The sequence below is a fragment of the Schistocerca americana genome, chromosome 3, assembly GCF_021461395.2.
Source record: "Schistocerca americana isolate TAMUIC-IGC-003095 chromosome 3, iqSchAmer2.1, whole genome shotgun sequence".
NCBI lineage: Eukaryota > Metazoa > Arthropoda > Insecta > Orthoptera > Acrididae > Schistocerca > Schistocerca americana.
Genome location: NC_060121.1, coordinates 262,782,236 through 262,798,354, shown reverse-complemented (window position 1 = coordinate 262,798,354; position 16,119 = coordinate 262,782,236). Strand labels below are relative to the sequence as shown.

The 16,119-nt window shown below is 44.1% G+C and overlaps 1 protein-coding gene across 1 annotated transcript in view; it reads right to left on the bottom strand.

Moving 5' to 3' along the window:
* Positions 1-14,624, bottom strand: part of LOC124606009 (forkhead box protein L2-like) — a 78,612-nt gene extending 63,988 nt beyond the window's left edge. The window contains exons 1-2 of the mRNA XM_047137972.1: positions 14,574-14,624; positions 13,048-13,155 (exon numbers count right to left, since the gene is read on the bottom strand). Coding sequence (XP_046993928.1) covers positions 13,048-13,155; positions 14,574-14,624 — 159 coding nt within the window. The remainder of the gene's footprint in view (positions 1-13,047; positions 13,156-14,573) is intronic.
* Between the last annotated feature and the right edge of the window lie 1,495 nt (positions 14,625-16,119).

The following is a 16,119-nucleotide window of genomic DNA, read 5'->3' as shown; positions in this document are numbered from 1 at the left end:
CATTATGCGAAAAGTATGTGGTGGGAAGTAATATGTTGTCCGATTTTTCCCGGATAGTGCTATCTCAAAATTTCAATAATAAATCTCTCCGTGATCAAAAACGCCTCTCTTGTAACGTCTGACAGTGAAGTTTGTTTAGCACCTCCGTAACGCTCTCTCGCCAACTAAACGATCTCGAGACGAAACGCGCCGCTCTTCGTTGTATCTTCTCTACCTCTTCTATCAGTCCCACCTAGCAGGGATCCCAGATAGACGAACAGTACTCAAGAATCTGTCGAACATGCGCCTTACACGCTACTTCCTTCGTGAATGAGTTACATTTCCTTAGGCGTCTTCCTATGAATCTGAGTCTGGAATCTGCTTTTCAAACTATTTGTTTTATGTGGTCATTCCACTCGAGATCGCTCTGGATAGTTATTGCCAGATATTTTACGATAGATAACGTTTCCAGCGGTTTGTTATCAATAGTGTAGCTAGTACAGTAGCGGATTTCTTCTCCTATGTGTGTGGAATATGTAACATTTATTTACTTTCAGGATCAACTGCCAGAGCTTGCAGCATTCATCAATTCTCTGGAGGTCACCATCCAAATCGTTACAATTTTCTGGCGTTCAAACTTTGTCATAGAAAACTTGTTTCAAGGGCTGTTGGTATAAAACCAGAAAAACCCTGATTCTTTAAAGAATCGAACGCTCACATACGAAACAACTTCAATCGTCTGATTACTTTACGAATGAGTTAGTGTGTTACATACGTGACTTTAAGTAAGTAAGAGAGACAAAGTTTAGGAAACCTTTGAAAGTCTGCTTAACATTTGTTGGTAGTCGCTAAGTGCTCTCATTATGAAACCTTAGAAGAATGTAGTCTGGTTGATTTGCGTTCCATATCAAGCAAAATCAACTTTTTCACGCATCTCAATGTGTATGACATTATATCGTCTGAACTACGTGTCGTACAATGATATAATTTTGGAGGAACATTCAGTGATATATGTAAATACCGTGTGTTGCGAATAGATTTAGTAGCAAAGAAGTAATAAATTAAAAATTCATGCCTGATGCCGAAGTATTACTGTGAGCCATTTTAAGTAAAAAACTGAACTCTGCCCGAAGAGTTCATTTAGGCCAAACAGTACGGACCGGCCGCCGTGTCTTCCTCAGCCCATAGGCGTCTCTGGATGCGGATACGGAGGGGCATATGGTCAGCACACCGCGCTGCCGGCCGTATGTCAGTTAACGAGAATTTTAAGTAGACGCTAGTTATTCTGGCATATAACCATCCTGAACTTTGTCTTACAATGCTATAATTTTGCATGCAAGTTTGGTACACAATGTGATCAAAAGTATCCGGAGACATGGCTGAAAATTACTTACAAGTTCGTGGCGCTCTCCATCGGTAATGCTGGAATTCAATATGGTGTTGGCCCACCCTTGATGTCAGCTTCCATTCTCGCAGGCATACGTTCAATCAGGTGCTGGCAGGTTTCCTGGGGAATGGCATCCCTTTATTCACGGAATGTTGCACTGGGGGAAAGGGGGGGGGGGGGGGGGTTTCGATGTTGGCACGAAGTCGGGGTTCCAAAACATCCCAAAGGTGTTCTATAGGATTCAGGCCAGTCTGTTACAGGGATGTTATTGTCGTGTAACCACTCCCCCACAGGCCGTGGATTATGAACAGGTGCTCGATCGTGTTGAAAGATGCAATCGCCATCCCCCAATTGCTCTTCAACAGTGGAACCCAAGAAGGTGCTTAAAACATCAATCTAGGCCTGTGCTGTGATGACGCCACGCTAAACAGCAAGAGGTGAAAGCCCCCTCCATGAAAAACACCACCACGCCATAACACCACCGCCTCCGAATTTTACTGTTGGCCGGCCGCTGTGACCGAGCTGATCTAGTCGCTTCAGTCCGGAACAGCGCTGCTCCCACGGTCGCAGGTTCGAATCCTGCCTCGGGCATGGATGTGTGTGATGGCCTTAGGTTAGATAGGTTTAAGCAGTTGTAAGTCTAGGGGACTGATGGCTTCAGATGCTAAGTCCCATAGAGCTTAGAGCCATTTGAACCATTTTACTGTTGGCACTAAACACGCTGGCAAATGATGTTTACCAGGCATTCGACATACCCACACCCTGCCATCTGATCGCCACGTTTTTGCCGTGGTTCTTCATTCCACACAACGTTTTTCCACTGTCCAATCGTACAATTTTTACGCTCCTTATACCAAGCGAGGCGTCGTTTGGCATTTATCGGTGTGATGTGCTTATGAGCAGCCGCTCAACCATAAAATCCAAGTTTTCTCATTCTCGCCTAACTGTTATAGTACTTGCAGTGGATCCTGACGCAGTTTGGAATTTCTGTGTGATGGGGTTGGATAGATGTCTGCCTATTACACATTAAGACCCTCTTCAACTCAACTGTTGGCGGTCTCTGTCAGTCAACAAACGAAGTCGGCCTGTACGCTTTTGTGCTGTACATGTCCCTTTACGTTTCCAGTTCACTATCACATCGGAAACAGTGGACCTAGGGATGTTTAGGAGTGAGGAAATCTCGCGTACAGACGTATGACAAAAGCGATACCCAATCATCTGACCAAGTTCGAAGTCCGTGAGTTCCGCGGAGCACCCCATTCTGCTTTCTCACGTACGTCTAATGACTGCTGAGTCAGTACATGTAGCACCTGGCAGTAGGTGGCAGCAAAATGCACCTAATATGAAAAACGTATGTTTTTAGGAGTGTCCGGATACTTTTCATCACACAATGTATATGTTGATGCTGTCTGCAAACTGTGTTGTGAATATAGTCGGTCGTAAAGAAGCGATAAATTAAGAGGTCATGTCTGATACTGAAGTTTCATGGCGTAAACAGCGAAAACGTGGTAATCGACAAACTTTTTTCCTTTCATCATTTTGTGAGGGGTATCGCAGAGAAAAAGCTCATATTTATGTGCAAAGTTTGTTGGAAGTCTCTCAGTACTCTCATTCTTAAATACTGGATGATTATAGACCGGGTATTTGCTCGCCGTCAGTTGCTGTGTCTCAAGACAAACACGCAGCTTCTAACGGTAAACTTACCTTATTTTGGTAAACTTTATACCTCTTAATGAGTAAATTATGACAGCACCTTAAACTTTTAAGTTCAGTCAATAACTACGCGACATAATTTTGTTGCCCTTGGAAGCCGACCAATAGGCAACCTACAAGTGGTACTGCGTTCCAGGTTCCGGGATAGTCAATTAGTAACACAGAATTCTTAAAAGTGAATTAAAGTGTGTCTAAAAATATTGTGAATGATAGGCAGAACTGTAATTCTCAGTTATTACTAGATTCTATAATTTCGTTCATTGTACTATATCCATTTCTAGAGCAAACTTGTTCATTTTCCTAAGTGAAATTAAACAGATTTTTTACATTAAATTGGTCACAATATTTTGGAAAATCTTGTTCATTAAGGAGAGGAATCCAATATGCCTACAGTTGTTTGAACCTCGTCTCATTTCTTAATGGACACAGAAGGAATATGAAAAAGTAATTTCATTTAGTTTTTGCGTTTGGCTCTGCTTTTGGATTTACGTACGTTTTGAGGGACAGGTCATCTGCTACCGAAAATCTTAGCATTTCCCTTTACGAGTTTCACACTCATCTGCCATATCTGTAATGGAGATACGGTTTCTGAGTCAGAGATACGATCCTATATGCCCTTCCATCTCTACCCACCCAGCATTCCCCCTCCCTTAATACCTCTCCCCCAATTTCCCGCCTTTCCGATTCCATTCCATCTCCCATCACAAACACACGTATGTACATCTGCATTTCGCCACCACAAACAAAGGAGGAGAGAGCGCCACGTTTTCATGCAAAAATGAAAACAAAGAGAGGTAGAATGGCTTACTGAGACTGTTCAGTACATTGATGGCATCCGAACTGGCAGGAAACAAACGCCCACGTATAGATTAGTGACACCTGAAAAATAGTACCAGTGAAACGTTGATGCAGATGCCACAAAAAAACACGGGCGCAAACCAGCAATCCAGAACCAAGTCTTACACAGATCTCACTGGCGACCGCGAAAAACAGTTGTGAAATTAATATCAGAAAACAAACATGTAGACGAATATTTATTCCTAAGCTAAAAACCTAAGCCACTCAAAATAAAAAATAAAAATTACGGTTTCATGCAACTCTTGTAGCGCGTATCAGTTCCAGTCCTGTACTATAGATATAAATAATTATCCAAAACTAAGAAACTAAACGCGCATGTTTAATATTTAACTGTCTTTTATTTCTCCGCCAAGACGAATCTTATATAAAATAAAACCATCAAAAGAAGCCCACACCGCAACATTCTGCATCTCACCTGCTTTCTCGTGCGCTGTGACGGCTGGTTATTCATTCAAGTTTTAGTAAACCTTAAAAAAGGGAAACGAGTAACCACACGCCAGTCACTGTGGTTTTTCTTCTTTTTCAAGATAAATAAGTATAGGTAATGTAGTGGTGCACATACATTTGTCATTCCGCTCCAAGATAGCAGCAGCTTACCTGCAACAAAGAGAAGAAAAAAGTATTAAAATCCAGATAAATATAAGAGAGTTTTCATGTCTAATCTGGAAGACAGCATTAATCATGTATGATGATAAAATAACATGTATTCCACTGCACAGTTAAAAACTAAATAGCATCTCAGAAGCAGGCGACATATCAATAACGTCACAAAATTTAGACTTTGAGAGTATACTGTCGTCTGAAGATGGGAATAAGTTCCATAAATCTGTCAATTTTTTAATAAAATAATATATTTCTAAAATAGTTACTGTTGCCATCTTTTTAATCGTCAAGCATACCCTATTCTCTGCAACAATTAGTTAAATGTCTCTTTAAATTGTTAAGTTTTTCAATACTATTTTAAAAACACACAGTCACAAGTGATAAAGAGGATGTTGTTGGATACATTGATTTAGTTTCAGTTCAAACAGCAAAGAAATATTTATAATGTGGTCACCGATATCGACAGCCTTTGGCATTCATCATCGGAGAATCTTGTCGACATTAAGATCATTGGGAACAAGAAATGTCAACGTTCATTTCATTTTATGGTTACGTTGTTTTAGTTCGGGCTGTGAAAAAATCATAGCGCTCCGAAGCATACTCTGAAACACAATTAAAAAAGAATTACAGTGCAGCTGGCGGTGTTTTGAGTGAGATGTGTTTTTAAAAACGCTGTTTAATAGGTGTGGAATTACTTTTTTTTTACGTTCCGTGCTGTGCGCGGCATATGTGTGGCTATTACAGCTGTGTGTCTGTTATGTGTGAAAGCAGGTGTGTGTTCTAACTACCTGGCGCAAAAATCCAGGCCTATCTGTGCCAGGCGGAATACAGAACCTCACTGGCATGTTATTTTATAGATTCCAATGCCTGCAATGCAGTAATGAACATAGTTTATACCATGTATAATCTTTTGCTAGTTCTTGAATAAGATAATTCTATTTTTCTCTTGTGCGTTTTAAATAGATTTAAAATCTTTAGTGATAGTATGTTAATCTTTGTCATGTTAGTAATACGTTTTTTTATATTTTTCTTAAACATATTTTCTGCCTTTGTACAAGGTGTCCTAAACCTTTAGTGTCAAAATCTACATCCACATCTTTACTCTGCAAGGCGTCTTATGGTGTGTGCTGGAGAACATATTTCAGGTACCACTATCTTCTACCGCGTCACTCCCTGATCCCAACCGCAAGTTATATATGCGGTAGAACATCCTGAATTAAGGATTTTCAAATAACTTACTTTTATTCGGCAATGAATATTTTAGACGTTACGATGTCTTCAATATGCTATGAGTGCGGTGCAAGTTTTTCTAAACTGCTTATTTTTCATAACAAACAACCCCTATCGAGTCTACTTTTCTGCCGCTATCCTGAAAACAATACATAATTGTCTGTGATGAGCTCACGAATGACTTTGTGGCAGGTCGCCGTTTTTGGCTGGTTACCGAAAATGGAGCCTTATTCGCTTCAAGAACTCACCGAGGTACTTTTGATGCACGGTGCATCAAGATATAATGTACAGAAACCCGAAAGAATGTACTGAGATAAGTTTCACAACAGGGTTTATTCCCCTGCGAGGAGTTTATCTCCGTAAATAGGAACTTAAGAGTAGTTCAGGCCAAAGAAAGCTGGAAGAGGATGTTGATAACGGACTCTTGGCACTGCAAAGCTTAAGGTGGTGGACTCGTATGGGAAAAGAAGTACTTCCGGTAGACAGTTAGTTACCTCGAGGAGACATCACGCTAACATCACTTATCACTACCTTTAGCATTGATGTTGGCAATCAATTTGATAAGGAAGAGATTCGCCAAGTTTCTTCAGGTATGGGGTATGTAACTGTCACCATTCATTGATGATTATAGCTAGTGAAGTTAAACAATTGCAGGGTGCTGACAGCTACATTTCACTCACTGTTCGAAGTTTTTCCAACCATTTTCGATGGGCTTAAAATCGGGCAACACAGCAGCAGTCGAATGCGAGGGGTACCTCAGAGTTCCTCAGATCAGGAACGTCGTTTGCCAGCTCTCTGAACGAGGCTGTTGTCATCCTGGAAGAAGGCCGTGTTCATGGCATACCCCTCACGAAGATGTTCAAGAAAGGCCGCACTTGATCGTCAAGAATGTTGGAATAAAAAAGCTAGTTCATATTCACGGTAATTTCAATAAGTGGACTCAAGTTATGATAAGAAAAACAAGTCAAAGTCACCGAGCGAGGTGGCGCAGTGGTTAGCACACTGGACTCGCATTCGGGAGGACGACGGTTCAATCCCGTCTCCAGCCATTCTGATTTAGATTTTCCGTGATTTCCCTAAATCGTTTCAGGCAACTGCCGGGATGGTTCCTCTGAAAGGGCACGGCCGATTTCCTTCCCCATCCTTCCCTAACCCGAGCTTGTGCTCCGTCTCTAATGACCTCGTTGTCGACGGGACGTTAAAAAAACACTAACCTAACAAGTCAAAGTCATCACAGAATCACCTACAGCCTGACTCACGATCTCCACAAACTGCTAGTTAAACGTCCTATTGGTACATCGGAGCTTTTGACAGCTTACATCACTTGAAAAGAAGCAAAAGCGTAACAGGTCGGACCACGCTGCACGCCTCCAGTCCGCTACTGTCCAATTTCTGTGTTGCTTGGCCAATTTATGATTTATAGCTTCATGTGCTGCAGTCACAAAGGTCTTTTGCAAGGTATCATATGTTGCGGCCACATGTAGTAAGCGTTGCTTCACGAAGTGGAGAATGGCAAAACAAAGGCACGCTGGCGACCGAGGCGTTGCGAAGTAAGCACGCACAGATAGCCCCGCTGACAGCATCAGTCAACCAACCGGCTGACGCAAGGACGCACACAGACCGAACGCCGAGCGAAGCCTGGAGAGTGCTAAGTAAGGAAAAGTGAGGCCAGCACGCTAAGTTACGCTGCAATATACTGCGGTAGTAATAACAAAAAGCTATTACCGAGGGTAAAAAACGTCCTCCTGCCAGATATAAATAGTGGAGCGTAGGCAGCAACAGACAGAAGCCATTAGGAAGCAGTTCGGATCTGAGGACGGACGTGGTCCGTGTCCGAATGTTCAATCTTCGTAGGTGACGATTCCGGAAGTCTGTTCCAGCTCGCAGAAGTCATCCGTTTGCCGCCAGATGTCAACTTCAGCTCTGGAGGTCGACCAGAGTTCGGTCGACACCATGGCTGACTAACTACAGCGAGAACTTCCAGCAGGACCGGCTGCAGCGTGGTCTTGGTCACAGGCGCCGCCGGGGCTGACGCCCGGACTTCACGGCAACCCGGCCCCACGGCGCGTTGTCCGTCCATGACGGGACCTCGCGGACATCGCGACTGACGGCTTCCCAGCCGCCGGTGCAGCAGGCGTCGGCAGCTGACCCTACGGCGACGAGTTCATCTCAACCACAGGGCATCCTGGCTTCAGCAGAGCACTGGAGGCCTGAGGCTCCCGAGTGCGATCAGCGGCGCGCGTTGCGCGTATTGTCGGAGAATCTACACAGCAGCAGCCAGGCGGAGGGATCCGCAGGGCTGGGCAGCGACGACGAGGGAGAAATTGTAAAGAAAGTTCAACAAATAATTGCAAAACTCCACGCCGTCTCAGTCTCTGGCGCAGCCACTGTGTCTGCTGCTAACAAGTGGTGCAGAAGTCGTAACACATACTATAATTTTCATCGTAAGCATTTCCCCTCGCAATGTGCGCTCACAAACTAGTTCAGATCGACCAGTATTCGCTCATAGCGGCGTTTGTCGTCGGCTTTGAGGCAGATTGTAACTGACAAGGACTGTTCACTGTAAGTCATAATCTACATCTACATAGATACACCGCAAGCCACCGTACGGTGCATGGCGGAGGGTACCCTGTATCACTACTTGTCATTTCCCCTCCTGTCCACTCACAAATAGGGCGAGAGCAAAACGACTACCTATACGCGTAAATATGAGCCCTAATTTCTTGCATCTTATTTTCGTGGTCCTTACGGGCGATGTACGTTGGCGGCAGTAGAATCGTTTGGCAGTCAGCTTCAAATGCCGGTTCTCCAAATTTTCTCAAAAAAAAAAAAAAATAGTTCAAATGGCTCTGAGCACTATGGGACTTAACATCTATGATCATCAATCCCCTAGAACTTAGAACTACTTAAACCTAACTAACCTAAGGACATCACACAACTCCCAGTCATCACGAGGCAGAGAAAATCCCTGACCCCGCCGGGATTCGAACCCGGGAACCCGGGCGCGGGAAGCGAGAACGCTACCGCACGACCACGAGCTGCGGACTCTAAATTTTCTCAATAGTGTTTCTCGAAAAGAATGTCGCCTTCCACCCAGTGACTCCCATTCGAATTCCCGAAGCATCTCCGTAATACTTGCGTGTTTTTCGAACCTGGCGGTAACAAATCTAGCCACTCGCCTCTAAACTTCTTCGATGTCTTCCTTCAATCCGACCTGGTACGGATCAAAACACTCGAGCAGTGCTCAAGAATAGGTCACACCAACGTCCTTTATGCGGTCTCCTTTACAAGTGAACGACTCTTTCCTAAAATTTTCCCAATAAACCGAAGTCCCCTACCACATTTTTCACATGCTCTTTCATCTCATATTGCTTTGCAACGTTACGCCCAGATATTTAAACAACATGACCGTGTCAAGCAGTACAGCAGTAATACTGTATCCGGACAATCTTTTTACGATCACTGTTCTTAACTGGTGTTACATGGTTGCGAATGGTACACCATTCCATGTAGACACGGCAGACATTCCGCATTGATACATCATGTAATCGGGCAACTTTATCAGGATTTCGTTGCGGATACCGTGAACCATGATAACTTCTTTCTGTCACTCTGTCACGCCTGTGCTGACTCTATACAACTGACTGGTTCTGACACACCACTTCAACGCCATGACTTAACGTCAGCAGTTTAGGGTCACATGACCACCTTGTGCCAGTTCTATATTATGTACAGTGTTCCAAAGTTTCAACTGTGCCTTTTTTTAAATGGGTGGCTACTATTATCCCTAGTACGTGGATTTGTAAATAAATGCCTGTGATCTTGTTAGTGAAATGTACATTTCGAATAATACGGAGTGTAGAGTGTGGGACAGCAGATTACAACCCTATCATAAACTACGTGCGCAGTCAACTAGGCTAAATCAGTTTGAACTCAGAATTCAGTTCTACCGCTGGATTATGTTGTAATGCATGCTTTGATGCTGGCATCACCACTTCGAACAGGTGCTGTGAGTTCAATTATTCCTACAAGCGACCGCTACGGTCGCAGGTTCGAATCCTGCTTCGGGCATGGATGTGTGTGATGTCCTTAGGTTAGTTGGGTTCAAGTAGTTTTAAGTTCTAGGGGACTGATGACCTCAGATGTTAAGTCCCATAGTGCTCAGAGCCATTCCTACAAGTCGTAAGTTATTTATCTCAATAATCAAATGTTCATCTTCTGTCATTAGTTGCTTATCTCAAAGTGTTCAGTACAAGATGCTCACTAAGCTGTACAGAGTGCCCCACATTAAACCGCTACACCTCACGTACCGGTAAATCATCTCCAGTTGAATTCTGTGTGAAGTGGCAAAACTGTCTCAAAAGTTGGCTAAACTGCATTTTATCGAAAAATTGAATGCAACTGTATGTTCGTGCGTCAGTTGTTCTGAGAAACTCGTCTTGTTGTTACAGAAATGGAACAGTTTGCATCAGAACGGTGAATTGGTATTGTGGAGCATTAAATGAAGATAAGCACCGTCAAGGAATGTAAGGAAATGTTTCAAGTGAGGTATCCTGGTAGGAAACTCATCACGACAAACACCCTTAAAAATCTGTAGAAGAAATTGAGGGCTGTAGGATCCGTTCAGAATTTGGAGGGGAATAGTCGACCTACAGTGAGGAGCCTTGAAACTGCAGACAGAATTTGCAAGCTCATTACGAAACTCTCCCGAAAGTGGGTAAGAAACTATTGCAACAGGTTGCTGTATCTCATACATTGTGTCGTCGTGTGCTAAAAGATATGAAATCAAAAGCCTTGCGTGTGATTGTGCTCCAAGACTTGAAATCCGAGGGTCAGGAAAAAGGAGTTCATTGTTGTAACTGACCGTTAACATCAATTGCAAACGGTTACTTGGACCGCTTGCTTTGCTTCATGTCGGATGAGGCCTGGTTTAATTTGTTATGTTATGTAAACTCCCAGAATTGCAGATACTGGTTGCAGGACAAACCACATATTTTGCATGAAGAACCTCTCCACGCCGACCGCTGTGCGCTTCAGTCTGGAACCGTGCGACCGCTACGGTCGCAGTTTCGAATCCTGCCTCGAGCATGGATGCGTGTAATGTCCTTAGGTTAGTTAGGTTTAAGTAGTTCTAAGTGTAGGGGACTGATGACCTCAGACGTTAAGTCCCATAGTGCTCTGAACCATCTGAACCTCTCCACTCAGAGAAGATAGGTGTTTGATATGTGTTGCCCAGCACGCGCATTATAGGCCCCAAGTTTTTAAGTTACATCTTAAACAGTGCGAAATATCTAGAGGTCTCCGACTCTTTCTATACACAGTTAACAGATGCGGAGAAGCTGCATGCAGTATTCCAACAAGATGGAGCAACCACTCACACATGCAACCAAAGTGTGGTCCACATCGACAACGCGCTCACTGAAGACAGACTGGTCAGTAGGGACCTCGGCCCCCCAACGTCCCCGGACTTAACATCGTGCGATTTTTACTTATGGGGCACACTAAAACGCAATGTGTATGCTCACAATCGACGCATAGTAGACGATCTTAAACAAAACATTACCGGAGAAATTAACATCACGCCTGCAGAATTACACTGTGTTGCTCGTAACGTCATCACACGAAGTCAGCGATGCACAGATGCCCATGGCCACCACTTCCTGCATCTCTTACAAACAGATAACTACATCGACATAAAAGTTTTCTGGGTATGGTACCGCGTCATAATGTAAAAACTACTGCTGATGGAGACCCAGAAGAAGGCCTCTGCAACCGTGGCCGAAACGTTGGTTTTTCTCCAGCAGCAGTAGCTTTTACATTATGACGCGGCACCATACCCAGAAAACTTTTATGTCGATTGACTCTGGCTGCGGAAGCCTACGTAATTATATAGGTTGAAAGGTCTCTGTTGGATTCCTTTCATGTTAATTTCTTAAATCTGTTGTCATTTACGGCATACATTCCACTTCTAAATCTACTGTGGTGTTTCTGACTATCTGGGAGGAGACTGAGCAGTGGAACGTGTTACTTTTACACATAATCAAGAACGATCTGTCACACTACTACACTTTAAAACACAGTGTATATGTAATTCATGTCACACAGTCTCATACGGAACCTACATCCGCTTTATTTTATACACTGTATATGATAAGATACTGTCATCCCCCTTCCCTTCTGTGTGAAAGGATGAATGAGTAAATGTCCCTTGTGTTGTTAGGCTGAACTTAAGAAATCCATTGTCCTACGGACTTAGCAGAGACACGCTTAGCTGGAGATCTTACTACTTCAGACGCTCGCCGCGGACCTACTGCCGTGGGCCCCTCCTGAGGGTGCTTCACAGATACAAACGGAAGTGACCAGAGAGGCAGCTTCCTATACCAACATGACAAGGGACGGAGAGGACCATACCAAGAATAGAAACCTCTTTGCTTTTAGAAAGCGTAGCTACCTGTTCCGACGTTGGTCCTACTGTTCTCTAGCAGACAGGCTTGTCTGCTACCATCAAGTATGCAACTAGAAATACATTTACTCATTCATCCTTTCACACAGAAGGGAAGGGGGATGACAGTATCTTATCATATACAGTGTATAAAAGAAAGCGGATGTAGATTCCGTATGAAACTGTGTGACATGAATTACATATAAACTGTGTTTTGAAGTGTAGTAGTGTGACAGATCGTTCTTGATTATGTGTAAAAGTAACACGTTTCACTGCTCAGTCTCCTCCCAGATAGTCAGAAACACCACAGTAAATTTAGAAGTGGAATGCATGCCGTATATAACAACAGGTTTAAGAAATTAACATGAAAGGAATCCAACAGAGACCTTTCGTAAGGTAACTACATGATTTTTAACATTACTGTTACCCATTCTTTTTAGTAAGTTCACTGTTACTCGAATCTCGGACGTGAGGCGTACCGGTTTTATACGGTACAACCTCTACAAGAACAAAGGTTTGGGAAGGTCTGTACGTCTTTTGTAAATGACAGTCAGTGGAAAACGTTTTAGAATAGATATTTAGCGTTATTCTGTGGAAGTTTGTCGAATGGCTGTGTAGCCCAGGTCAAGTGGCAATAAAAGAAAACAGAAGTTGTAGCGCTTGTGAGAGCTGAGAGGGACAGATTCCGCGCTTTTGCGTTCTGCGCCGCTCTACGATGTGGCGTGCCCCTGCGGGTTAGGCTGTCCAGTCAAACAGCAGCCACCCCTGGCCGGGCCAGGATAATATAGCGGAGGCAGCCTCGGCCTGCAGTGTTTGCGCTGCCAGCCGTAATTACACATGTGGCGGCGGCGGCGGCGGCGGCGGCGGCGGCGGCTGTTGGCTGCCCACCAAGTTCCCTGCTCTCTCGCGCTGCTTGTCGCTCTGGAGCTAGACTCTTTACAAACTGCGAAGAGTACCGCAGACGCCAAGCACATGTGTGCTCCCACGCTTGTCTCATTTACAACTCCGTTACACGTCATTGCTGGCAGCAGTGTGATCCCCACCATGTGCAACACTGTGACAGAGTCTATTCCATTACGTATGGGCAAGTTATTTTTAGTGTAGACCCGTGTGTGTTTGGGGAGCGGAGGGAGGGGGGGGGGGAGGACTACAGTCTCCTGCTTTTTCTCCCTCGCATTCCATTGCACAATACTGCACTGATAGTAGTGCTGGTGAAATGCTACATAGCAAACAACATCGAACAGAACAGATGTTCAGAACGGAATTAACTTGGAACGGAACGAGGTGGCGCAGTGGTTAGAGCACTGGATGCGCATTCACGAGGACGACGGTTCAAATCCGCGTCCGGCCATCGTGATTTAGGTTTTCCGTGATTTCCCTAAATTGCTTCAGGCAAATGACGCGATGGTTCCTTCGAAAGTGCACGGGCGACTTACTTCTCCATCTTTCCGTAATCCGATGGGACCGATGACCTTACTGTTTGGTTTCCTCCCCCAATCAACTAACCAATTAACTTGGGGAAAAATTCACGCGCACCACCCTAGGGGTAGAAATTTTGCTGAGTTGTGCTCCCATTCAACATCTGCAGTTTACTACTTAATAAACGTGGAACGCACACTCTACCCACAGACACCAATCGCTGGCAAAAAGTGCGTCTCCGGCCCACACTATTATAACTACACCAATGAATATGTCAAGTTTGGCCGACCGGAGTGGCCGAGTGTTTATAGGCGCTACAGTCTGGAACCGCGTGACCGCTACGGTCACAGTTTCGAATCCTGCCTCGGGCATGGACGTGTGTGATGTGCTTAGGTTATTTAGGTTTAAGTAGTTCTAAGTTCTAGGGGACTGATGACCTCAGCAGTTAAGTCCCATAGTGCTCAGAGCCATTTTGAACGACAAGTTTTGTTAATATCATTTTCTTAACTCCTTCTGCACTTCACAACCAGATACGAAAAGCCTAATGATCTATTGTCACGACAATCTATCTAATAGAATGATTTTATAGGTGCTATGATCTTAAGCGGATTGGTAAGAAATAAGAAGGTTCTCCGCAGAAAACGAGAGTAAAGAATACATGGAAAACAATGCTTAGAAGAGGGGCGAGTAAAAGAGGACACGTATTAAGACATAAGGGACTAGCTTCAGTTGTAGCAGGAGAAGCCATCGAGGGCAAAACTGTAGGGGAAGACACAGAATGGAATACACGGAACAAGTAATCAAGGACATAAGGTGTAAATGCAACTTTGAAATGTAGAACGGACTCGTAGCGAGCTGCGTCAAACCAATCAGAAGACAGTCGTAGGAGGAAAAGCATACTGAATGTAGTATAATGATTCCTGTGATCACTTTGGACAGTACCTCAATGACGTCACTCTCCTTCGGGAGAGCTGTCTGAAACTCCACAGGCATGATCTTTTGACGTGCTCCATGAACCCGTTTTCTTCATCGACACAGACGATAGCGTTTGTTATGTTCGGCCTGTGAAAGTCTCAGGCCGCGTAGGTATGAAAAAAGGAGCCAAAAAAGCTGGAAAGCAGTAACGATTTTAATTAATATAAGTATTGTTAAAATGCTACAAACACAATGAATCATGCACTGATAAGAAACTAACGATGCTGTAAAATATATGAAAGCGATATCGTATGGCACAAAGAACCGTATTATTCATTCACTTTCACCCAAGACGGACCAATTTAATATGATGATGTTTCCTGGAATTGACGGATAAACATGAAGCCTGTAGTAGAAAAATCATGTATTATCTACTCCGCGTAACACTCATTAAAATATTCTCTGCCTTCAGCCGATTGTAGGTGATTAGGGAAAGGAAGGAAGATCAAGATTTAAAATTTCGTTGATGAAGAGGGCAACAGAGAGAGAGCTCAATTTCGGGTTCAGTAAGGATTGGAAAGTAATTCGGCTGCGTCCGTTTCAAGAAGTTAATTCATATGTGTTCCTATATGTTGCGAGAACGTAGACAGAGCCTAATGAATTCCCTAAGCAGTGAACTAACTGCAAGCTATTTTTCCGATTTTGTAACTTATATAGCTACTGGAATATTATAATAGGTTCAAATGTAGGGTTCAGTAGTTATGAAGATCTCGAACGACTTGCACAAAACAGACTAGCATGGAGAGGTACATCAGGCCAGTCTTTGGACTGAATACGATGACAACAACAAATTCCTACGACTTTGGGAAGATGCTTCGTTTGCGGGAGATGGGCATGAGAAGGTGTGCACATGCTTCTACATCTAGCACTCAGTTTTACCCCTGACCACAGTGAGATAGACCCTGTCCCTGATTCTTGGAGACAGTGAACAATATTCGACTGACGAAGTGAAAAGTGTGGAACATCTGGGACAGAGCAAGAGGTCTCCTCTTCACACAGCACTCCGTTTCATGACCAGTTCGTCCCAAAATACCTTCCAAGAGGCCAAGGTCTAGGCTTATCAAGCTCACACAACTGCTGGCAGGCAGCCTGTAGCCCATAGGCACAGGTGGGCAGGGGTGGACAAAAGGCTGACGTATGAGCAGTTAGTCAGAGCGTCCGGCCAGAGCACACAAAACAGTTCGGCACCAGCCGAGCGCACGAGACCAGAGTTGGCCATATGATTACTGTACGTGCAGCACGTTTTTTGTAATAGAGTTGCCTAGCAGATGGCCACCACTACAGTTCGATTAAAATTACTAAACAGCTGACGTCTGTCCCTTGCCGCTATTGTGCTGCCGGCAACCGCTCGGTTACAGCCGACACCAAAAAAAGGCCGGTCACTTCACAAATGGTGTCAACGTGTAACAGGAAGCAATGTTACAAGCGGCTGCCACGAGCTATCATGCTATGTCGATAGCGGATAGTGATCAGTGACTGAACTGCGGCAGACGAGGCATTTTATAGCCCTGGA